At 43.7% G+C, this 23836-nt stretch overlaps 4 protein-coding genes across 5 annotated transcripts; 2 read left to right on the forward strand and 2 right to left on the reverse strand.

The window, feature by feature from the left end:
• Positions 1-1232: 1232 nt before the first annotated feature.
• LOC136438884 (RNA ligase 1-like) lies at positions 1233-3390 on the reverse strand. Its single transcript, XM_066433905.1, has one exon. It carries the CDS (start codon positions 2995-2997, stop codon positions 1981-1983), a length of 1017 nt encoding a protein of 338 aa, XP_066290002.1. The 5' UTR covers positions 2998-3390; the 3' UTR covers positions 1233-1980.
• A 54-nt stretch (positions 3391-3444) lies between these two features.
• On the forward strand, positions 3445-8300 carry LOC136438885 (N(G),N(G)-dimethylarginine dimethylaminohydrolase 1-like). Of its 2 annotated transcripts, none has more exons than XM_066433907.1 (6): positions 3445-3560; positions 5604-5946; positions 6914-7013; positions 7274-7470; positions 7658-7798; positions 8029-8300. In XM_066433907.1, the coding sequence occupies exons 2-6, from the start codon at positions 5635-5637 to the stop codon at positions 8128-8130; spliced, it is 852 nt and encodes a 283-aa protein (XP_066290004.1). In that variant the 5' UTR covers positions 3445-3560; positions 5604-5634; the 3' UTR covers positions 8131-8300. The 2 variants fall into 2 exon arrangements, with proteins under 2 accessions (XP_066290004.1, XP_066290003.1); XM_066433906.1 differs by having other exon boundaries at positions 3447-3560; positions 5557-5946.
• Positions 8301-9971: 1671 nt separating this feature from the next.
• Positions 9972-10978, reverse strand: LOC136438886 (melatonin receptor type 1B-like). Its single transcript, XM_066433908.1, has one exon. The coding sequence runs from the start codon at positions 10849-10851 to the stop codon at positions 10087-10089; it is 765 nt and encodes a 254-aa protein (XP_066290005.1). The 5' UTR covers positions 10852-10978; the 3' UTR covers positions 9972-10086.
• Positions 10979-14878: 3900 nt separating this feature from the next.
• On the forward strand, positions 14879-20858 carry LOC136438888 (Y+L amino acid transporter 2-like). The gene is made up of 10 exons (XM_066433909.1): positions 14879-15437; positions 16022-16147; positions 16640-16736; positions 16906-16950; positions 17387-17510; positions 18107-18210; positions 18819-18915; positions 19328-19477; positions 19889-20072; positions 20431-20858. Exons 1-10 carry the CDS (start codon positions 14933-14935, stop codon positions 20496-20498), a joined length of 1500 nt encoding a protein of 499 aa, XP_066290006.1. The 5' UTR covers positions 14879-14932; the 3' UTR covers positions 20499-20858.
• The last annotated feature ends 2978 nt before the right edge of the window (positions 20859-23836 follow it).

Below are 23836 nucleotides of genomic sequence, written 5' to 3' on the forward strand. Positions count from 1 at the left end.
TTGGTGTCTGATTGCGTAATTGTTGAGTCTGTATTTCTTCTATTACAACAGTGGAATATCATATATGCTTGTCAGCAATAGTTATACATACATGTTTAAAGGAATGTATTCACAGGCAAAAGCACATGTGTGCTTATGAACAACTGTATTCGGCTATTATCAGGATATATAGGCTGACTAAATCTTGCTTCTAGCGGCCTGCCCACCAACTAGCTCGGGGGAGGGCCCAGACAGCAAAAGATTTAAAACCAAGATTACCTACTGCAGATATACAAGAAAGTCTACAAAGGTTCAAGCATAGGTGTAAGATGCTAGAGAGTGCCAAGTTACATGCCTCTGAATTTTGACATAACCCTACAGTTTTCTACAAGCTAGTTACAACACTTGAGCACCACTACAGTGATCTAAAAGCATCCACTGCACTGGTAAGGCCTAGCCTGAGAACCGTAGTGACCGCTGGATCAATGCTTTTTGCTCCATGGTTATCAAGCGATAAGCATTGAGCCAACGGTCACTACGGAGGGTTGTTAGCAAGTGAAAAGCATTGAGCCAGCGGTCACTACAGAGGATGTTCACTCAGGCAAGGTAAGGCCTAGCGTGATAAAATGGCGCTTATAGCAGCCACCCATAACCGGTCAGCGAGGGGCCATTACAGCCCTGGATGGCTGGAGTTAGGGTTATACAGACTAGGTAAGGCCACACCAATTTAGTTTGTTGGCTCTGGGATTTAAAAAAAATGGAAAACTCTCTACCCTGGTACACATTGTTTAAGGGAGTGAATGTAGTCAGATGCAAAGTTTTCTCCTAGCACCCTCTTTTTGTCTCACCTGCTTGCTGAATTTTTGCGAAAAAATGTCTGATAACCAAGAAAATAAATCATGACTTAATAGTGCTAGGCAAACACACTAATGCCTGGAGATGAAATGCTTTATAGAGTTCTAGAGGTTTCCACTGTATGAAGATATGGAAAATGATTACAGTGTGGCTACTTTCAAATGATGTTTTCATACAAGTCGCCTGGGTGCCTAGGACTTACTACCAGGGCTCCTATACCCGCTTCCCTAAAAATAGGAAGGGAAGCAAGTATAGGAACCCTGGTAATAAACTGGATGGCACCAGACTATCATACACACTGGAGACAAGTGCATTTTATCTATTCATCAAGTTTCTAGCCATCGCAATTGTTTCCTTTATTCATCCATCCATCCATAAATGATTAAAAAAAGCAAATGCACTATAGAATGTCCTCTTTATATCAGTTGAGACGTGTTTAGTATCATCCACATGCATTTGAGACATGCAAGCCACAGATGGCTACGAGTGCTACATGTATTTCATTTGTGTCAACACTAAAATTACATTGTACAACAGATTCTATTCATTGAAAGTGCTTGATATTAGGACAACAGATTCTATTCATTGAAAGTGCTTGATATTAGGACAAATTACATTGTACAACAGATTCTATTCATTGAAAGTGCTTGATGAGGACAATTCCCATTTTAGGATTTAATCTGTAACTATACATCTGAATAAGCAACATTCCCAACGAAGGACAAACAGGTACTGTGTTTATCATCCTTATTCCAACAGGTAGTTCCTGTTGCAATTTGAGAGCCTTCATTGTTTTCTGCACACTTGTAATTCTGAACACAAAGAGAAGGGCCAGGAAAGTTCGCCAACAAAAGAACTGACTGCACTAGTACTAGTTGAATCGCCCCTCTCTATGGAGTGGCTGTCAACACACTGAACACAACAGCTCAGAATTATATACAAGATTTCTACTGTACTGAAAGCTTAAACTATTCCAATGCTATTTGGAATGCTCATTTACAACCATCCTTCTTTCCTAGCTTTTCCCTACTTAGCACTCAGCACTTATGTTAGCCGAACACAAGTTACTGTAGTTGCTTGAATTCTGTAGCTTTACAGAATTGGAGATGGGAACTGCCCTATACACTAGGATGTGTGGGAAGGAGCTTAATTCTCTTCTACTTCTAGCCACTGCACAGCTCTAATACTGTCAAAGTGGTGTCCTTTTAGTCTACCAAAGAGGTAAAACTGAGAACTTTCTGGAAAGTCCCATTCATATTGTCCAATGTCTACAGTGATGACCACAGGTAGAGTTGTCAGACTCGGCTCCTCCACCGGCCAGGTCATGCCCAGGTGATGTCGGTGCAGTTTGAACAGCTGTCCGTCGTCGCAGTACCACACCACGCCCTCCACCTGACCAACGGGCATGGCGAACCACTCGGCCAGCTCTTCGTGGTCGAACGGCGGGGGCGTGTCAAACTTCAGTGCACCGTGGGGCACCAGCAGGTGAAACGGCCGCTTCTTGGTACCCAGACCGTACGGGTTCGCGTTCACATTTGTGCCGACAAGCTCCAGCGTTTGGTCCAACAGTTCCTCGAGTCTGACCGTCGCGACTTCCAGCGTCTTGTCAGAGTCGTCCTTTTTCCGCTGGAGCAGAAGCGCCACTCCCTTGTCCAGGTCGGTGGACGCTAAATGCCAGCAGTGGCTTCGGGAATCCTTCAACACCGGAACCCAACCAGGTATATGCCCGCTTGGGCCCGGCTGTAGGTGACCGTCAATTCTCCGTACCCCCCTCGCAGGCTCCCAGTGCTCTGGTGGCTTCTTCAGGTCTTTTTCAACAGTCCAGGTAAATGTCGGTTCAGGTCCTTCCTTGTCTCCCGTCTCCCAGGCCTGGCGAGCACTTTGGAACTTCTTGAACCTCCTCTCAGCTTGTTTGTTGGGTTTGACGTCGTGTCTCGCCCACAGCCAGGGCTTGCCTCGGAACTCCTGCACGTACACGCAGGTACCGTCGACCTTTTCCGAGGCCACAGACTTCCGTACGTTTGCCTCTAGTGCCTGCGTAGTGACTTCGTTGAGGGCCCCTACGTGGTAAGACTGGTCATGTCTCTTGGAAGACTGCCTCTGCAAGACAGCAGTTCTGAAAACACAGGGAATCTTTTCTTGCACGCTAACTCGGTCAGTCATCTTGGAATGCTCTTCTGGGAATCAAAAGAAAGCCGGCAGAGTTGATTCTTTTGTCTGCAAAGTGCTCTTGGACACCTTGCCGTGTACGTCCCGGGTGCTGAACCCTTGTCGGTCCTGTTCAAAGTGTGTCAATGTGTCCTCCGGTGGCAGGGACTGCCCTCCCCCATGGCCCCATCTCGAGCTTTTTTCCATCAAAATGGCAACAATCTGGCCATAGACGCAACTATTTCCGTCATCTATGAAGCTGGTCGGTATCTTGTACGTATAGGCGAACTTTAAAAGCTACAGTTATACCACTATTGGAAGGAAATTTGTATCAGTCATACCCAAATTCGTTTACTCCATGCTGCTCACGTCGTCTGGTGTCGTTCCCAGAGCAGTACTCGCCCAAACCTGGTCACGAGAGTGTGACGTCACGCGCGCCACTTTTGAATCGGTGTAGCAATCTGCTGCTATGTTTAACGTTGCCGCTAGGATTCCCTGAATGCGTTGCACCGTCTCCTATAAATCCAGTCCGACGGGTCAGTCGGCTTTCTGTGGTAGTCTGAGGCTCCTCGGTGCAGGTAGGTTCTTCTTTGCTTCTTTCCTTTACTTGTTAAGTTTGTTTTTCTCTCCAACGGCATTTTGCTACATGTCCATCATTAAATAATCAACACGGAAGTTTATCTGAGTTGGTATACAACATCAGGATCGAGTTCTATCTGGCTTCAGTTGTTCTGAAGAGGACTAGAAGTCTGGCCTAAAGTTTGGTGCGTCCAATCTCTTTGTTTTGGAAGGTGTGTTTTTGATAGAGAAGATTTTATGGCCTTTTGAAGAATGCATTTTAGTATTCGAGTGAAAGATTTCATTGCCCCGAAGAAATTGTTCTCATGGAGCGCTATTGAAATGAAGAAAACTTGTTACAATGTTCACCGGTGTTGCATCAGATACCGTGATGAATTTGTCTAAACCGATTCCGAGACAACTCGGCCCCTGGCACCAAGCTCAGGACAACTCGTCACCAATTAGTTACTCAGTGCATGATAACTTTATTAAGTGTATTTGGGACTCGAAGAATGACAATTCTACCGATCTGACAGGCTGATAAGTGGAATAAGAATTTTAAGAAACAAAACTCAGCCCATACATAAGCATTTTTGTATTTCCGTAAGTCTCAAACGTTACAAGACCGTCAAAAACATTTTGCGGGCCGGTGCGGCGACGCCATTTTGTTTGTATTTTCGACACGAAGTCGCTATGCTTATATTATGTTATGAAAGTGCTTATAACTTATGACCGATGAAACAAAATGTATAGCCGTTTATTATGTTTTGTTGGACATAGATTTTAACAGTTTGTAGGTTTTCAAAACGCATCGAGACACCCGAGATGATAAAACTTCCTTATTGATATTCATTAATTATCGAAGCGTTCCGACGAAATGACCTGCAGAGAAATGAGGGTTTCACAATTTCCTATTTTTTTGGACGAAATGTTTGGCCGTAAAACATGTTTTATTCCTCACATAAATCTTTAAAAGTATCTGTTCTGTTTGCTGATCTATGTCGTTTTTGGTGCTCGGTGCCGAGTTGTCCCGAATGGCTAGGGGCCGAGTTGTCCCAGGGGCCGAGTTGTCCTGAAACCGTGTAAACCGACAAGACAACAACTCCTTGACCTGATTTGTAACCCAGTGGCACCGAGGACATTTTATGGTTGTACCAAGGATATGACAAAATGTCCTTGGCTGTACGATGCCTGTCAAGGGTTAGCTAGCTGGTGTCTATAGGTGTCGCCGGTCGGTAGTATAGAAGACAACGTTAAAAAGGACAAATTGAGAATTCATGACAATTTTGTTGTGATAGGTCCGTATAAAAGAATCAAACGAACAGCCAAGTCTCTCAATCTAGGTCCAAGGGGTCTCTCTTATCCCCTAGCTCCTAAGCTCTACCATTCAACTTGTGTCGGGGGAGTGGGGTCATCCCATTTCAGCATAAAAGAACAAAACGCCAAACATAACATTTGTATTGTTTGTCGAAGTTAGATGTTTTTTCTTCTTCTATAATACGTTACAAAGTTTCGACTTTTTCGGCTGGCTTTCATCGGTCACCCTCATTAAATCAGGACCCCTATCGCTCCACGTTGGCTCACGCGACGGGGCCCTGATCTTCAGCGCCGGTAGACATGGTTCTGGCGACGTCACCACCAAAACAGCTTCAGCCAATCAGAGGGTTTGCTTCCCCTCATCTGGCACAAAAGCGCGAAGAACGCTGGGAAGCTATCAACCAATCAGGTTACGTCTCACATCGTTACTTTAGGTTCAGAACAAATTAATCACCAAATAAGGATAGCTCATTAATCATTCATGAGTAACTGTCAGTAACGTCGCCAGAACCATGTCTACCGGCGCTGAAGATCAGGGCCACTTCGCGAGAGCCAACGTGAAGCGATAGGGGTCCTGATTTAATGAGGGTGTCATCGGTGTACGTAGGCAATATTAAAGGATGTCTTCAGCCAACTTCATAACATTTGTATTGTTCGCCGAAGTTAGATATATCGATTGTTTTCATTTTTTTCTTCTAGAATACGTTACAACTCAAGCTTCGACTTTTTTGGCTGGCTTCCATCAGTGTACCTAGGTCGAAGCCAATATTCGAAAAGATGTCTTCTTCCAACTTCGGAACCTACAAGCGAGCCATCGTCCGCCAGGTTCCCGACTCCATTCGGGACCACTCGGAGGCCCTCAAAGATCGCGAAGAGCAAGGCATCCCCATTCATGAGCCGATTGACCTGGAGAAGGCGCGTACTGAGCACGCGCTGTACACGCAGACCCTGCGGGACCTGGGGCTGGACGTCACCGTTGTGCCGGCGGACGAAGCTACCCCCGACTGTCCCTTCGTGGAGGACACCTGTATAGTGGTCGGCAACAAAGCACTGCTGACCCGACCGCAGGGCGCAGTACGACGGAAGGAGGTGAGACATTACCTTACCTTATAAAACCTCCTTGCTTACGCTTAGTTTTGAAAAAAAAATCACATATGGCAAAAAGCACAATTGCTTATATAACGCCTTCTACTCGAGAACATGAATATACAACAAGGGTAAAACACGATGACAAAATACATACACAATTACAAAATGGATTAAAAAATGAATGTAAACAAGACAAGTTGGTGATCTATCAATTACGAGAATCTACCTGTACATGTATACAGTGAATGAAGGTGTGGACTATATCGAAGATATTACAGTTACGCTTAGTTTGCACCTATCATGCATGACAATCTTATCTAACAATAAGCCATCTCACTGTTCCATGCGCACATGTTCAGTCGTGATGCATTGTGGTCTAAGGTATGAGTTTAAGGTATTGTGGCATTTGCTCATTATACATATGGAAAGAATTGTCGACGTATTAGCATGGTTCATGGGACTTGAATATCTCCTATGTCCAAATCACAAATGCTACAAATTTTATTCATTTATTTTATTGATTTATTCATACAGGGAAAATACACTCAGGCAACAAGCCTGTTTTTCAGATATTTTTCAATATCCTTCTTCAGGAAGCTATCTTAGCACTTTGTCATTTATTATATATATGATATCCAAATTCACATTTTCTATTTTCCTACATGTGTCATTCTCATTAATATTATGCCAGTTATGTCATTGGTGTTACTATCGAAAGAAGTTACATATGTAATGAATATGAAGTTCATTTTATTCAGAACAATTGAAATACAAATAAATTTACCTTGATAATTATGCAAATCAAGTCCAAATTTTTATAAAGTTGATATCAAAAGCAAATCCTTATTGGCAAAGGTATAGTAAACCATGTAGATATCAAGTTTCCTATAAACAAGTCCATGGACTTTACTCTGGTCGTCTCCTTTGGTGATGTTTTATATTTGTGTATTTTCTCTCTCTTTTAAAGATCGACACCATGGAGAAGGTACTGACAGACCTCGGGTTGGAGGTACACAGGATTCATGACGAAGAGGCACAGTTAGAGGGAGGAGACGTTGTTTTCACTGGTTTGTCATTCAACTGGTTTCCTTATTGTAGTTTTGTCTAAGGGGACTAAGGAAAAAAAACACATTGGCAACCATTGTAAATTCCTATGTTCTATGCTTACATCTACAATTATTACATGTTTTCTTACAAGTTTCGGCTAGCAAAACCTGTATTGTTTCATACCGTCGCTACATGGACGTCGCCATATCGACTTAAGACGCCATGATTCCGCCATATTGACTTATGACGTCATGCGTCGGCCTTTTTTTTTGTTCTTCAGGACACGAGTTCTTCGTCGGTGATTCTGTGTGCTCCAACCTCGAGGGTCACGACATCCTGGCTGACACCTTCCCAGACTACCCCGTGCTCTCTATCCCACTAGACGAGCCCAAATTCCACCTGAAGGGAGTCGTCTGCATGGCGGCACCAGGAGTCCTGGCCATAGGAGAGAGCGAGTGGGGGGATCGCGCATGGAAGGTAACTTCATGAGATTGTCTCGTCTGAGAAGACATTATTTGTTTGTCTTGTAGCACAGTAAGGAGGACAGAGGACAGACCGGTATACCGGGGTCGTTGCTTGATACTGTACATACAAGGCATCAGACCATTAGCATGCGATCGGTGTCAGATTCCATTTTCTTAAAAACATTCTGATCTTATTTCAGAGAATTCAGAAACATGGCGAGGCCACCTATGAACCCCTGTGGCTGCCAGACAAAGTCTTCGAGGATCATACCTGTGACGTCATCTATTTCAACGGAAACCTCGTCCACTGCAAGAAGGAAGAAGGGGCCGAAAGTGTGAAGGTTTGTTGACTTAATTGTTAAAGCTTTAATTGAAAAAAAAACGTATGTAACTGTAAGTGACCACCAACCAAAAATGACCGGCAAGTGGCCCTTATGCAGAGGTGGTCACTAGTATAGGTCGGGATTTCAACGTTAATTGATTTGAAAGTCTTATTTAGGGAGTTTTCTCAGTATCGTCTTTTTAAGTATACTAGCTCAGAATATCTAATGATATTTTTCACCTATTGCAGAGGTTTGCGGACAGGTTTCCTGACCTTAACCGTGTGGAGCTGACCATTGGCGAGCTGATGAAAGTTGATGCTGGCTTGACCTGCTGCTCCGTCCTACTTTAAAGATGTGACAACTGTGTCCAGTGGGGCTGAAACATCACCTTACGGCCACACTGCTAATGGATTTAGTTTCTTGGTTGTTGGCTTCAGTTGTGGGCCCTTTTCCCCAATTTGAATGCATCATCTAAGAATATGAATCAAACCCAAAGTATTAAACGTGATATTGAAATACATGCAAACGCAGGGCGTTACTTGTTCTCAAGGACATTATAATGTCCTTGATGTTCTTTCATAAGTTAACCACATGATACAGATAACCATGGATATATGCACCCATACATTCACACAATAAACATGGCAATTTCCACGAGACTCAAAATATATATATAATTGCATACAGGAAACGAGTTCACATGTAGAGAGACGCAGATAATCAATCCTTGCCATATGCAGACTGAATCACACCTCTCATTTACTGCAGCTCTCACAAAAATCGCAAGATGTCGCTTTTGTACCATGGTACTGAAATGCTCTCCGACAGCTGGTGGCATACAAACTCGTTTTTTCCGACTGGACAGTTAGGCAATGCAAATTAACATGTCATTATTTAAGAACAGCATCTTTACAATTATCTATGGAAGTATTGTAGTAAAACACACCCACATCTCTACCAGTGTACTGCTTTAGTGCTTGCACAGCCGTGTGGCCGAAGGGCTATTGTATTTATTATTTATTTGTTGTTTATTTCGGGCTCGACGGCCCATATTGACAGACAGACACATACACATCAACAATACATCTAAAATAAGTATTTACAGTGGGCGAGGGCGAACAAGTTTACAGTAATGTCGCCAGAATGGACTCGACGGAAAGGCCTCCGAACGGTGCAGTGCCTTAATGATGTGATTCTCTGACACGAACAGCCGAGTTGGCGTCAAATGTATCAACACAGATGTTTACAAAATGCTCACTGTTGCTGGTGCTTCTCGGTTGGGACAACAGAATTTTAGAGCCATCATGGTAGGCTACCCGTAGTTTATGAATGGTTCCAGCTCTATAGCCTGACCAAAGCTGAGCACAGTACATTGCACAACAGTGCGAACGTTAGCATACTCCGATAACCTAGGATTGTTGCGCCGCCAGTGTATATGTCGGTGCGGCGTCGCCCTCCAAAGCTCAAGCTGAAACCCTTCTGTATTTGTTTAAAATATCAGCAAAATTTGCCCCTCAAAGATCAGGAAAAAGCGTTTCAGGGGTCAAGATTTCAAAATTTTCCCAGAAGAGAATGTTGCCGCCGGCGAAAAATATGTCGGGAGAGCGTCGCACCCCAAAACTCAAGCTGAAAACCGTCTGTATTTTTTCACATATAGACATGTCATTAAACTTTATCAGCAAAATTTGTCCCTCAAAATTTAGGAAACAGCGTTTCAATGGGTTAAAAATTTCGAAATTTTCAATGTCGCGCTCCGGCGGAAAAATTATATGTCGGGAGGGCGTCTACCCACAAAAGTCAAGCTGAAACCCTTCTGTATTTTTTTTTCACATATAGAGATGTCATTGAACTAAGATTCCTTTACTATCATAATTTGCCCCTCAGAATTCAAGAAATAGCGTTTCAATTGGTCAAGAATTTTAAATATTGCCGTGGGAGCATGTCATGCCTCTGTCGACAAAAATATGTCGGGAAGGCGCCGTTCCCCCAAAATCAAGCTGAAACCCTTCTGTATTTCTTTCTACAAATAGAGATGTCATTAAACTTAGCTTACTCTTCCAGCAAAATTTGCCCCTCAGAATGCAGGAAAAAGCATTTCAGAGGGTCTAGATTTCAACATTTTCCGGGGGAGCATACCCCCGGACCCCCCTAGTTCGGTGCTCGTCTTTCATCTCAATTATCTCGCCCCCCCCCCTACAAAATTTCGTGCCGACGCCTCTGCGGCACACCTCTATCAGCCGAAGAGCTATTTACCACTTTATATTAGTGACCGAACAAGGCTGACACATATTCAAAGGGTTTGGCGGTTAGTTTACTGGAGCTCCAGGCTGGAACGGCAGATGCCGCTTGCAGCGAATGAGGGCCTTAAACGCACGCCTGAACACAGGTAGCTTCCAGCCGTATAGAAAAGGATTCAGGACATAGTTTAAGCGATACAGTGAAAAGAACGCTACTATCGCTCCTGGTGACATGAAGGGCTCATGCACATTGATACTGTACAACAGGACACTCGGGGCAGAGCAGACTGTGAATACACTGAACATGATGAACATATGCTTGGTTTGTTTGATTACTCGTATTGACACGAAGTGCTCAAAGTTGACAGGGTTCTGATTCGCAACGGCCATCTTCACCACAGAATCTTTCACGTAGATATAGATCCTCAGATAGAGACCGGCAACTACGCAGAACACAAGCCAATAGGTAACCCCATAGATGTTGGAGATGTAGTGTGGGCTGTAAGGATTTTCGTTGATTATGCCACAGACATGGGCTTTGTTCCAACCGAACTCACCATAGCCTAGGAATGCTGGAGCTACCAACACCCCACTTACAACCCATGACAACAAAACCCACAAGAACGACTTGAAAGGGCTGAACAGTTTCCTGTATGTGTCTGTTGACTTCGTGATGTGTATGCATCTGTTGAAGGCAATCAGGACCATGGATAACAACGATACGTAGATACTTAAGAAGAATAAGGCGCCTAGTATGGGGCACAAGGCGTTTCCGAGAGAAGGGGCACCCATGATCGTGGAGGCCATCCCTGTTGGATACTGAAAACCTGTCATGAGGATGTCGCTGATGCTGATGCTCAGGATGAAGGTGTGGGCGGAACTCCGTATCTGTGGATAGGATACCCTTCTCAGATGATTACGCAAATATCATTGAGCAACATCATACAGGAATATGCGGGTAAACTATTAGAAGATGAACAACTGTGTGTATGTTTTCGTTGAAACAAATCTACAGCGTGGAAAAGTTACGCAAAGAGTTACGTAAAAGATGAGGGAACTGCATATAGCCAGGTACACCCTGACACGAAAAAAGCCACAAGAAATAATGGTATTGAGAGGAAATGTCCACGCACCTGTCTGTAAGTGCAGAAGGCCAAAATCACCAGGCCATTGCCTATGGTGCCCACAATGCTGTAGATACCCGTCACTGTACAGTTGATCACCACTCCGTATAGCGGCAAAGCTTTGGTATCAGAGTCAGATAGGGCTGGGTTGATGGAGGAAACTGGTGGGTTGCCTGCAAGAAGAGACCAACACCGGAGCTCAAGTGAACAAATCACGAGAACCATGCAAGAATAGCGGCTCGTAGTAATGTGAATATGCTTAGCTTTGCACAAATTCCTATTCTATAGATCTGCAGTTCTTCAAACATGTCTCAGATTATTCCAGGAAGCTATAGATATATACGGGTCCCCCGAAAGTGTGAAATGGAACGAAATGGAACGAAAGGTGATTGAATTACTAATATGTCGTTTGAATTCTGTCTTAGGCAGATTCGATTGTAGCCACTTTTGAAGGTACCTAATGATATTATTCTTCTGATTGCCCCAACCATTAAGAACATGCTACCCACTGTAAGATTTCTCACTAGATTCCGTCCAGTATGAATCGCCAGGTGACACAGAAGTGTGCTCATCCATGTGTGTTTGGCTTGTAGGGAAGACCGTCACTGGCCTGGCTTCCAGCAATGGTAGAATAGTCACTAAGAAAAGAAAGTAACAACGTTTCATTTATTTTTTTTGTATATTGGTTTGGCTGCCGTACAGCACACACAGCCAGGGCTGTCCAACTAGCATGTTTTCAAAGGGCTAGTCCTGCTTACAAAGACAAAATATTACATAGGATTTTTTACATGGGCAGTATAACGAGCTATGATAAAATTCTAAGTACATGTACATAAAAACGTTTCAGTTGATTATATTCACACGACGTAATAACTTAATGGCTTCCTAATTTGAAAAGCCTTTTTGGTGATGGTGTTTCATTTCTTCTTAATGTATTTCTTTGTAGTTCCTCAAACGAATTCGGTACATTTGATCCTTCCGACCAATCCATTACGTTTCGACAACCCAGCTGCGACCTGGGGTGATAGTTCCGTTCACTTTGTAACGTGACAGGTGTTCTTTTTATTCTATTCATTCATTTACGATGGTTCACTTTTCCATCCTTCCTTAGACGACCTGTTTTAAGTGGCTAACCTCCACCAACCTGGCTCTTCATTTCTCTCATAGCTGAGGGACCGTTGTAGTGTCACCAAAGACCATACAGGCAACCTCAGAGCAAGAGCTTTGCCTTCTGTCTACGTTGCCAGGTTGCAAATTCAATGCTAGGGAAATTTGCTCCCCACCAAAAAAAAAATTTCAATCAATAGATAGTAGTAGGGAGTATGATACCAGGAACCTGTGGTACACAGCGCAAGATGGAAATTGCGCAACGTCGAGACAAAAAAAAAGAGCAAAAGAATACATACCTATTGGTGTCCACCAGAACAGCAGACCTGGTATCATGCAGATGAAGAATCGATTCATGCTTCCACCAAAAGACATACCACGTCCGTTGTCAACAACAGGAAAAATGGTCTATCCTCCAATTCGCTGCTTGATGTCAACCTACAAGATTGTTTTGATCCAAGGAGTTGTGAAGTGAAGTAAGGTGAGGCTCCAAATGCTCCGAAGAGGAGCATCAACTGAACCGCAAGCCTACTAATGCTATCAAAATCACTTTAATATAGCGGCAGGGAAATATAGCGGTTGTGGGAAAATGGAGTAGGACACGGCACTTAAGGTGGGGGATAGGCATGCCGCAGCACTTCTGGGGTGTATCAAAAATACTACTTAATGTTGTGTGTGGCTCTTCATTTTTTTCTCCAAGTACCTTTGTGCAAGACGATGATTTATGCAAAATGTTATGACGTCATGACGACGTCATCAACAATTACAGGGCCACGTCCCTTCTTTTTTTTACAAAATTAGCCCCCCCCCCTGCTAACGATTCAATGTACAAAGCTAATATTTTAGTGGCAGATGCATAATAGTGCTCTTGGTCGATACAAGGATTCCTTTCTTGATATCTTTTGAAATAAATTTTTGGTGAACTTTTTCAATAATTTAATCACCCGAGCACTTACAGTGACATACGGGTCAATGACCTCTGCAAACACGCTATCTGACACGCAGAGCAGTGGTTCACAGCCAGGCAAGAGAAGCCAGCTTTCCAGAGCTAGAGGGAGGGAAGGATAGCCAAAATGGGGGCCCCTGATTGGCCAGGCTGTTCTAAAAGGTATCGGCACCCAGTCAGGACGCTGGAAACTTCAACTTTACCCTTGAAGCTTGCGGTTAACTGCTAACCTATGTAGGAAAATGATGCCAGATAACGAAAATAGACCTATATATCTAACAAATCAGATGGGTTTTTTTTTCTTCTAAATTTTTTTGTTGAAATACTGCTGCCGGATGCCTGTCTCCCACCCGTAATTTCAACGGTGGGAACAAACATCACATTCTCAAATGTTAGTGATCAAATATTTGCTATGATGACATTTTAAACTAGTGACCGTTAAATTAGCTCGAACACACACACAGTTAACAAATCAAGATTTACAGTATCTGGGACGTAATCTTGGAGATGAGTGCGCCGCAGGCCGCGGCTATTTTAAAAGGGCGAATAGTATAACATTACGCCTGTTGTCAAACGATGTGGACCTCACAATAGTGTAATCAACGCTAAATATCTTATGCAAATTGTTAGACTTATTGTTGTTGCCAGGATCAGGTCTGCTACATACGCGTACTACGTAGACAAAGAGAACTTGATATCAGGGACAAGCTAGAAAGAGTTCGATGCTAAGTCGCCATATAATGGTCGAAGTGATGCATCGATCTTTCTTTCTTTCGCATACATCTTTCCTTTAGATATTGCATACGCAATGAGTGGATCAGGATCGGAGTGTACAAGTACACAGGTGTACAAACGTGTTCCCTTTGGCCCACAGCAGATCGGAATCATATCCCACGATACACTGCGAGCGGAAGTTATTAGCGATTTTCGTGTCAAGTGACCAAAGAGACTTGATTATTTTCTACATTTATTTCGTTCTTAAAATGATTTCTGTTAGAAAACGGGATAGTTTGAAAAGTTAGGATAACTTCTATTTGCAAAGTGCTATCCCATCAATTTACTATAAGATACATTTGAAATTCTAGATCTCTTACTAGTAAATTAATGGAATAGCACCCCTTTATCCCATTAATTTACCATTGTTAGTCTCTTTTACAGTCAAACCTGGAGCCAGCAACCACTTAAGAGAGTAAGAAAAATAGTTGCTGAGGTTGTTAACTATTAATCTTCACCAGGCTCCACCATTGAGGTCGCTGGAAAAATAGTAGAAATTGGCCAAATAGACGGATAATATGCCTGAGAGGAGTTAGTCCGCTAAATGAGCTACAGTTTGCGAACTCCTTTCGCGGACTAACTCCTCTGGCACGTAATCTGTCTATTTGGCCGATTTGTACTATTTTTCTAGCGACCTGTGGAGCCTGGTAGAGGCTAGTTAACTATGTAAAAATGGCCGAAACGATTTTGATATGACTTGTGCCTGGAGGCGGCCTGCGGCAGGTGGTTGCCGACCTGTACTTTGTGTACCTGACAGGATAATTATCAGCAGCTGACCCCGAATGTTGGCAAACAGGTGGAGCAACTTTTCAAATCTAAATTGTACCGATGATAACCGTCACAGTGCGAGCTGCAACAAGTGGCAGTACGGCATAACGTAGGACTTCACAGTTCAGAGGTCTCGTTTAACGTTCTTTTTATTCGTCAGTCTTGATGTCATTTTAAGGTGCTTGCGACAACGACAATGGCGACATCATTAGCTGACCAAGAGGGGTTTCAAAACGACGAGGCTCGCGAACCATTGAACAGAAGCTCGAGCACAGATGACGACGACAAGAGCGTGTCTCTCAAGAGAAAGATTTCCCTCTTCAACGCCACCACGCTCATCGTGGGCGGGATCATCGGCGGCGGGATCTTCATATCGCCGAAGGGAGTGCTTGCGGGAAGCGGATCTATCGGGGTGTCTCTGATCGTGTGGGCGGCGTGTGGCGTCTTTTCCCTCGTGGGGTCACTCTGCTATCTCGAGCTGGGCTTCTCCATACCCAAATCCGGAGCAGGGTACGCCTACATCCTGGAGGGGTTCGGCGAGCTGCTGGCGTTCCTTTTCCTCTGGGTCGAGTTTCTCATCAGGAACCCGGTGTCGGAGGCCATTTCGGCCCTGACGTTCGCCACTTACGTAGCCCAGCCATTCTTCCCAACTTGCGAGACGCCCAACAGACTGAAAGTCATTCTGGCGGCGCTGTGTATCCGTAAGTTTATACTGTATAATCATACCCTTAGGCGTTTGAAGCTTCTGTTTCACCTGTGACCTAAATGCCGGCCACCACAATATTTACGTACATGTAGTAGCACACGGGCTCTTTACAAATTTGAAAGTATCTAATAATGCCGCGAATTAAGCCCATAAGAATGATAAAATGCCGTATACTTGAGGGTTTGAACTGAATTGCATATACTGTACCATTTAAAAAGAATAACGTTAATCACATAAAAAGTAGCAACTAGATAAATACTAGGATGAAAACCACAAATTCGCCCCTTCTTTCGCAGGCAGACACTGTAGAGAAGCAGCTGGCCATGTTTGCGGCCAAAACAGACATCTAACGAAATTGATCTGTGACCGGGTCGGAGGCCGCTACGAACTATCAATAACCTTTGATTACGTCACACATCTGGAAAGTTACAAGTATTGAGCAATCGGGTCCTCGAGTATTCCGAGGAAAAACCTGTGCTGGTCCAATCTGTGCTGGAAAGGGGTTTAACATTTACCGTAGACCTGTAACATTTCTTTCTTCTTTTTTTTCTTCTTTCGCTTTGTTTGTTTTTTACTCAGTCATACTGACGTTCATCAACGGCGCTAAGGTGCGATGGGGAACGAGAGTCATCGATCTGTTCACTGTTGCCAAGATGATTGCGCTGGTTATCATTGTAGTCGCGGGATTTGTCATGATCGGGCAAGGTCAGAGGATATATTAATGATATAATAATAGGTTTATTGCAAATTCATGCCCATAGGCTAATTGCAGGTTGACAACAGTTAATGACGATGCACAAACATAAAGTGAAACATAAGGCATACATGTGACGACGAAGGTTAAACTACGTTGCTAGTCTATAAGTTTCTACATCTGCGACACTAATGCGGGGTTTGACTTCTTCTTTGAAAGCAGTGGAAAATAAAAAGTCCCACGATTTCAATGATGGGTGGGTTGGATGATTTCAGAAGGAATATGAGTTTCTGTGGATTTCTTAATCCATACATAATGTGATATAAGCATCACATTATGAAAAAAGATTAACCCAAAGAGTGTCTGAGGTCCTTACCTCCGTGATCAGTGCTAAGCAGAGAATGCAGTATGCACGAGATTTACAGTTTTTGTGATTCGGCTGGGGTTTTAACTATGATTAACTATAGATATCTTCGAATTCTTGTACCCGCCCTCCACTGCAGGAAGTACACAAAACTTCCAAAGCTTATTCAGCGGCGTGACAGTCATCGGCGGTGTGGCCCAGGCTTTGTACTCAGGGCTGTACGCCTACGCTGGCTGGTGAGTATCTGTATCTGTATCCGTATATGTATATCATATATATCATTATCAATCTCCAGATTGTGCAGAATCTACGAGGATTAGAACTTTATAGTATTAATGAAATGATTTTGATTTGATATATATATATATATGTATTTACAATCATTCTTTTTTCCTTTCGACTTAGGGATGCTGCGAATTATGTGATCGAGGAGATAGTTGACCCTTTAAGGTAAACCAAACGTTTATCTTCAAAATGGCCGCGTATTTTTACAATTGTAACTTTGAAATTCGACGCACATATCCATACCGTCAAGGCATGTCGACTGTTTTCTGGCAAATTCTCGCATGCAAAACGCGTTCGAATTATTAGATGGAAGCTCGAGTGATACAAGTAGAACTCCATGCGATAACCCAAAATATCACCCGGTCCGAAATACCGGTATCGCAAGTTATGACAGACCAGGTTTCATACGTAATACAAGCGGTGGCCTTAGCATGAAAGGACGTACATTCATATTTTTCAAGCAGAGGTTTCGGTCGAGTGGGCTAGGAGGGCAGCGTTAGAAATCCCGGCCACCACTAGCCCCCCGATCGAAACCTCTGCTTGGAGAATATTTCATTTGCACTCGCTGCACATTCCACCATTTACTTTGCTTCTGCACTAGAAACATGCCTCGTGCAATATTCGGCGGCCTGGCCATCGTCACCACTACTTACATGCTGACGAACGTAGCCTACTACGCTGTGCTGACTAAAGCGGAAGTTCTCGGTGTAGATGCTGTGGCAGTGGTAAGTATTGAGAAGCATATGTTCCCTAGGTAGCCTGGTTACTATCTATGCAAGGAGAGTATATCAGTCAAAAACCAGCCGGAACCCCTCCTCTGCTTGGAGAGTAAGCCTGGTATCCAAACCTATTATAGCTCTCGAGTCCCCTCCCCTTTTTGCGGAGAGGAGACTATGGAGCTATAACATGCTTGGATACAGCACCAAGCTATCTGTTCCCTGGTTTGTATTATATCGCTTTAATACACAGTGAGGAATTTATCAATCAGATATTCGTCGGTAAGAGAATAACCAATTTGATAATTTATGTCTTGACTCCAATACCTCAAAAATATCAGGTGCAGAACGAACCGCTACAAGAGCCCACCAATGCCTTATTTAGTTCACTTACTTAACAACAAATAATCATAGTTGGAACAGACTAGTTTTCTTCAAGTACCATTTAAGATTCTTGTATCTGCACGAAGTTTTCGTTAAAGTTGATTCATTGTGTTTTATAAGATATTGTACAGTGTACCCAATTCAGCTTTAAGCTGCCGTGTAACACTTGTTATCAATAAACCATTAATCAATTCATTAATTCATACCTGTACGTCGTACAGGCCTTCGCACACAGAACGTTAGGAGTGATGGCGTGGTGCATCCCCGTGTTTGTAGCCATGTCTACATTCGGAACCCTGAATGGGACTGTGCTGCAGTCGTCCAGGTGAGATAATGACGTCACAAACGATATTCCTCCGACAATAGATTTCCAGATCATTATTCGTAAGGTTGCTTTTTGGTTTTGCTAGAGAGAATGCTTGCGTTTCCTCACCGCTTTCAGTCTAACTAAAATAGAGGACTGGGGATGTAGACCTCACGTATAAAGATGCATGCAGGGACGCACGGGGCAAACAACATCATTACCATTTGATACAACATACTGAGTAGTCCCCATCAGCCTCCACAGCGGGCAGAAAAAATGACAGAAACTTTGGCAAACATTTTTTGAGGGCTTGGCGGGAACTCCTGTAGCCGTTGACAAAATATTCATTCTATTTGGCTGATGACGTTTGCTCCTTTGTAATTGGACAACCCATAATGCCCCGCGCCCCCAGCATGCAACGGGCTCCATGAAAAAGTCTATAGGAAGGTTCGAGGTTCCGAATGCGAATGTGCAGCTAAATGCATTGTGGGTAATATGTCAAAGTTGCAGGCCCCTGAGACATTTAGATATCACCGACATTGTATGTCGCCGCGCATGTACAATTGGAACCATGAATGTCCTTATTCCTTCGTTACCGCATCCTTACCGTCCCCCTTCTGTCTATCCAGGATGTTTTTCGTTGGATCTCGGGAGGGTCACCTGCCAGTGCTGCTGTCCATGGTCCACGTGACCAGGTTCACCCCGCTTCCCGCCGTTCTGACCACGGTGAGAAAGTCTTTTTACCTCCATGAGTAACGTTGTTTGTATGTTTGTATTTCAGGAGTTATAACTTGAGAACCTCTGGATGGATTGTGATGATATTTGGTATGTGGGTAGGTGTTGGGAACGCGATGGTCGATGGTGATTTTGCGGTGATTTTTGGCCTCCTAGTGAGCGAACTTGGTACTGCAGCTGAATTTCCATTTTTTTCTATCTTTTGTCCTAGCCTTCAGTGTAAGGAAGGTGTGGTGTAGGTTTGGGTGGCCCAGTTTGTACAGTTTGGATAACGAAAGCTATCTAAACCTGGCGGCATCGACCACCGCAAAATCTTGTTCCATTATCGATAAGCACATACCTTGAATCACGAAGGGGTCCAGAACTGTGTACCATCACATAACTTTCCCGTTCATTTTCACAGGGTATTCTGTCTACCATTATGCTCCTTTTCGGGGATGTGTACACTTTGATCAACTACTACTCCTTCATCAGATGGGCCAGCGTGGGAACCGCCGTGGCCGCCCTGCTATTCCTTCGGTGGAGCAAGCCTGACATGCCGAGACCATACAAGGTGACTTGCGGTTAAAAGCTGCGGTACTCTTGGACCATTGCTTGTTTCGCATAAACGGTAAACCGCTTTTAGGTGTAACACATCAGTTTTGCACAAAAGCTTGTAACAACATCAAGTTCATCAACATTTCAACGCCAGAATCCGGTATTCGAATTCTTGTCAGCGGCGCAGACGAAACGTGTTCTAATCATTCAATATGCAATGGAAACCCGTGGAATGCGACTTCGAAGCCCGGGCAATACGGTAAAATGTAGACCGCAATACCGGCCCGAACACCAGTATCCGGAACGTTAAATCATCCCGGCCCAGAAATGCATGTGGATACAATATTGATATGGTTACAGTCCTACAGATACACTTGATTGATACATATACTGCACTGATACACTCCCCGCATTTTCGTTTTTACAGACCCCTCTGATCTTCCCGATCCTGTTCTTCCTGGCGTGCGTGTTCCTGGTTGTGATTCAATTTTACACGGACCCGTACAACCCGCTCATCGGCATCGCCCTGATGCTATCCGGCCTACCCTTCTACTTCCTCTGCGTCCGACGGAAGGACAAGCCAAAACCTAAGTGGTTGGCAAGAGTGTACAGTAAGTAGTGCTAAAAATGTATCGCATACTAGTATTTCTTTCATCGTTGTGAGTATTTCTAGCCTTACTGTCATCCTAGTTAATTCCAGGCCCTCCCTTCACCAATTAACCAGGATGACACTCCGGCTAGAGTATTACTGCATTTGCTGAAAAACGGACAATCTACATACACATCCTTTAGATACATTTTGAGGCGGTTAGACATGTCCACGGAATAATGTTTGGGTCCATGTGATGTACAGATTAGTCAGTTTTGGCTATATGTACGTATGAAGTTAAGAGGGAGGATGCTTTGCTTGGGTAAAATGATCACAACATGTTGTTTGTAGCGCTGATCGACCTCATGTTATACTTCCAGACCCAGTGGTGGACGCGTTGCAGAAACTACTGCAGGTTTGCCCACCGGAAAAGCCGCCTGATTTCTAGAAAGACCGGTGCAGTGTAGCCAAATCGCGCTCCTAGCGGCCGGCCGGTCCTGTAACCTCCAGCCGAGAGCTTGTGTAAACACAGGCTACGGTGCAGTGCATTGTGGGCTATCCCACCGCTGTCACCAGTGTAACGATATGAGAGACGCAAGAAGAAACGTATCTGAGAGGGTACTAGTCGAGAGTGAAAAATGTGGGCTTTTGAAAATAGATTGTTGTTGTAAAAAGAATTCAACAGAAATGGCTAGACTCGGACTGGGAATGATATAGACTTCCGGTCAACTTTGACCCACGACTATTAAATCTTTTATAACTGTGTTTAGTACAACGGTGAATTCATTAAAGGGGTGTATGGAATGTGTGTTTTTTTCAAGAGTGATAATTGTTTCAATGTTCTGTGTAACTATTGTATGCCGAGCGTTTGTCAGGCGTTTGGTTGCTGCTTTAGGCGGCTAATATTTTGGTAGTACACGTAGCAATCTTATTACGTCAACGATGTACCAAGGTGCTGAATTGCTCTCCAATGGCTGGTATGTGTTCATGTGTCTATCTGATTGTCTACTTGTGAACGGTTTGTTTGTTTGTTTGTTTGTTTGTTGGTTGGTTGGACTCACACATACAAAATGAAAGTTGAAGTTGAACACATGATGACGATGTTGATGTTGTTGTTTATGTTGGTGATGATGATGATGATGATGATGACGCTGATCCTCTCGTGGTGCCAGGCCCGGCACTTTTATATGGCTACGGCCGCGTGGCGCGTTGGATACACCCGATCCCTCGATCTCGGAAGTTAAGCAACGCGCGGTCCGGACAGTGCTTGGATGGGAGACCAACCAAGGACGTCCGGATTGCTGTAGCCTCACGAAGCTTTCCACGAAATCGTCTTCCGGGAGGGACGTAAAACGGGGTCCCGTGCTCGAGGAGGTGCCTCGAACACGTTAAACAGCCTCATTACCCTACACATTGGGTACCTGCCTGTGGCACTGGCTGCAAATACACCTGATATTAATTAATATTAATTAATATATCAAGCAACGACCCTGGCTTACCGGCGCGGCCTGGGATCTGTCGTTCTTGCCAGCCGTCACCAGCCGACCGCGTCGTCGCCCACGGTCAAGAGGCAGCGTGATTGGCTGGTGATTTCCAGGGGGAGTATCTGATTGACTGACGACTGGGTAGTGCTAACACAGTGCACGTGAGAAGAACAGACCGCGGGTTGGTACGCCAGGGCCGCTGCTTGATATATACCCAATTGGAATTTAACTTGGTGAGTTCACCAGCGAAGTGGAGTGTAAATATATCATGATCACAGAGTGCGTGTGTGATGTACATATATTTAGTGTTTTTGCTGGAGTTATAGTACTGGAACTTTACCCAGCGCACCTCACCGGAGTCAAGTCCGGATGTAAGATGATGATGATGCAGTACTGCTGGTCATTTGAAGCTTGTTGGTCAAAGTTGAAATTGTTTTTGAGAAGAAGTAGGCAACGGTAACGAGACTGTGGATCGATGTTATCAACGAAAACAAAATCCAAACATTCGTGTGAGTAATATTGTAAAGGCAAACGTTATGACATGCAAAGCATCCTGTACAACCTGATTATGGTGAAGAAGGGCGGCATGGACCTTTCTTGTGCTTATGGTGTAGAGAACCAAAGTTTCACTCGAAAGTTGTCTGTGTTGGTGGAAGTCATTCTGAATCAAAGTTGAACTGCAATTGTCACAGAAGCATTGGATTGCTTATTCCTTGACAAAGACTGGAGCTGATATCAGTCGAAAATGTGTGTCCAATTTTTGTGTTGGCAAATGCAGTTCTACTTTGATTCAAATGAACCAAAGATGGTGCATTTCATTTACTATGTACAGCTGCAAACCTACATGTAACGTTACGTACTGTGTCGTCAATTTGAGAGCATTTCAGCACCACCGTGCATTGGCGACACCTAGCGGTTTTGACTAGCAATCAGACAATTTGGTTCACGTCATGTGTTGTATTTACAGATTGTCCATGTATAGCTGCATGGAAAGTGTGTTCTTGTGAATTAATAAATCAATATTATGTCACGTGTACATATACCAATTTCTATAGATATATTGGCTGAATGTACATGTACGCTAAGCATTTTTTGCCGAAAATTAGCTGCTCTTTGATGTCTCTTAACAGGCAACGACCAACGACCCGAAGGTCAAGGGACTAGGTAGGTAGGTCATCAGGTAAACAGGCATCGTCTTACAAGTACAATTACAGTGATATAAGAATTGGTATACCTTACTACATCTACAAAGACTATACTAGAAGTTACAGGATCAACGTCTTCTCGCTTCTAATAACACAGCTGTAAATGCAAGGACAGTTGGAGCTTACAATACATGGTTTATCTGATTGTATAAGGAATATGAAGTTGCCGTGCTATTAAAATATCGAAAAATTGATAACTTATCTTGTACACAATTGGATATTTCTCTAATTGCTGTTTAACGTGCGGTAAACAACAAAACGACACTCGTTATCTCCATTTTGTTTCTTCAGCAAGATCGTCACTCGGTATCTGCAAATATCATTCAGTTTACCGGGCGGGCCCCGTACTCGCACCCTTGCAAACCATGAGCAAACTACGAGACACCTCCTTGTCTCCCCCCTCCTTCCTGAGCCTTAGCTTGCCCAAAGGAAAATCGAGAAGCTCTGACTTACAGAGGAAGGGTGTGTTCGGAGTACTGGAGCGGGAGAGTGTAGTGGTTACCCGAGAAGAAGAAGACCCTTGCAAAATGCTAGTAAACTAAATGCACAAAGAAAAACTAAAAGAATATGTTTGACTAATTATCTCTCCGTTGTTACTTTATCAATTATACATCAATATAAAAGATTTATTTACATTATTCATTACTCGGTGCAATGATACCAAATAATTGTTCCGCAGGTCAAACACCACAGCTGGCTAGGTGTATATGTGAATGCGTAACAAAACAAAAGTGCCGAAATTCCCCGTTGGCAAGGTGATTTTGGACCTTCAGTGGGCGTCAACCTACCAACAAAAGCAGTCACGGTATTTGTCAGGTTTTCTATTTGTTTTCCTTTTGGTTGGAGGACAAAATGAAACTGCCTAACAGAGGACCACAGAGTAGCAAGCTCGACAAAAACGCCTAAAAGACGTCAGAAACAAGCCTAAACCTAACCTCTGCTCGGAGAGGATTGATTTTCTCCTTGTGAAAAAGTTTGCCCATCCTCCCGGTACCGTGGCATGTTTTTTTTAATGTTTTCTGTCTTTTATAAAATACCTTTCGTTCCCGTAAACCACCCTACTTGTTGTAAACGTTACTCTCCAAGCTGACGACGGG

Source organism: Branchiostoma lanceolatum, chromosome 7, assembly GCF_035083965.1.
Source record: "Branchiostoma lanceolatum isolate klBraLanc5 chromosome 7, klBraLanc5.hap2, whole genome shotgun sequence".
Lineage (NCBI taxonomy): Eukaryota > Metazoa > Chordata > Leptocardii > Amphioxiformes > Branchiostomatidae > Branchiostoma > Branchiostoma lanceolatum.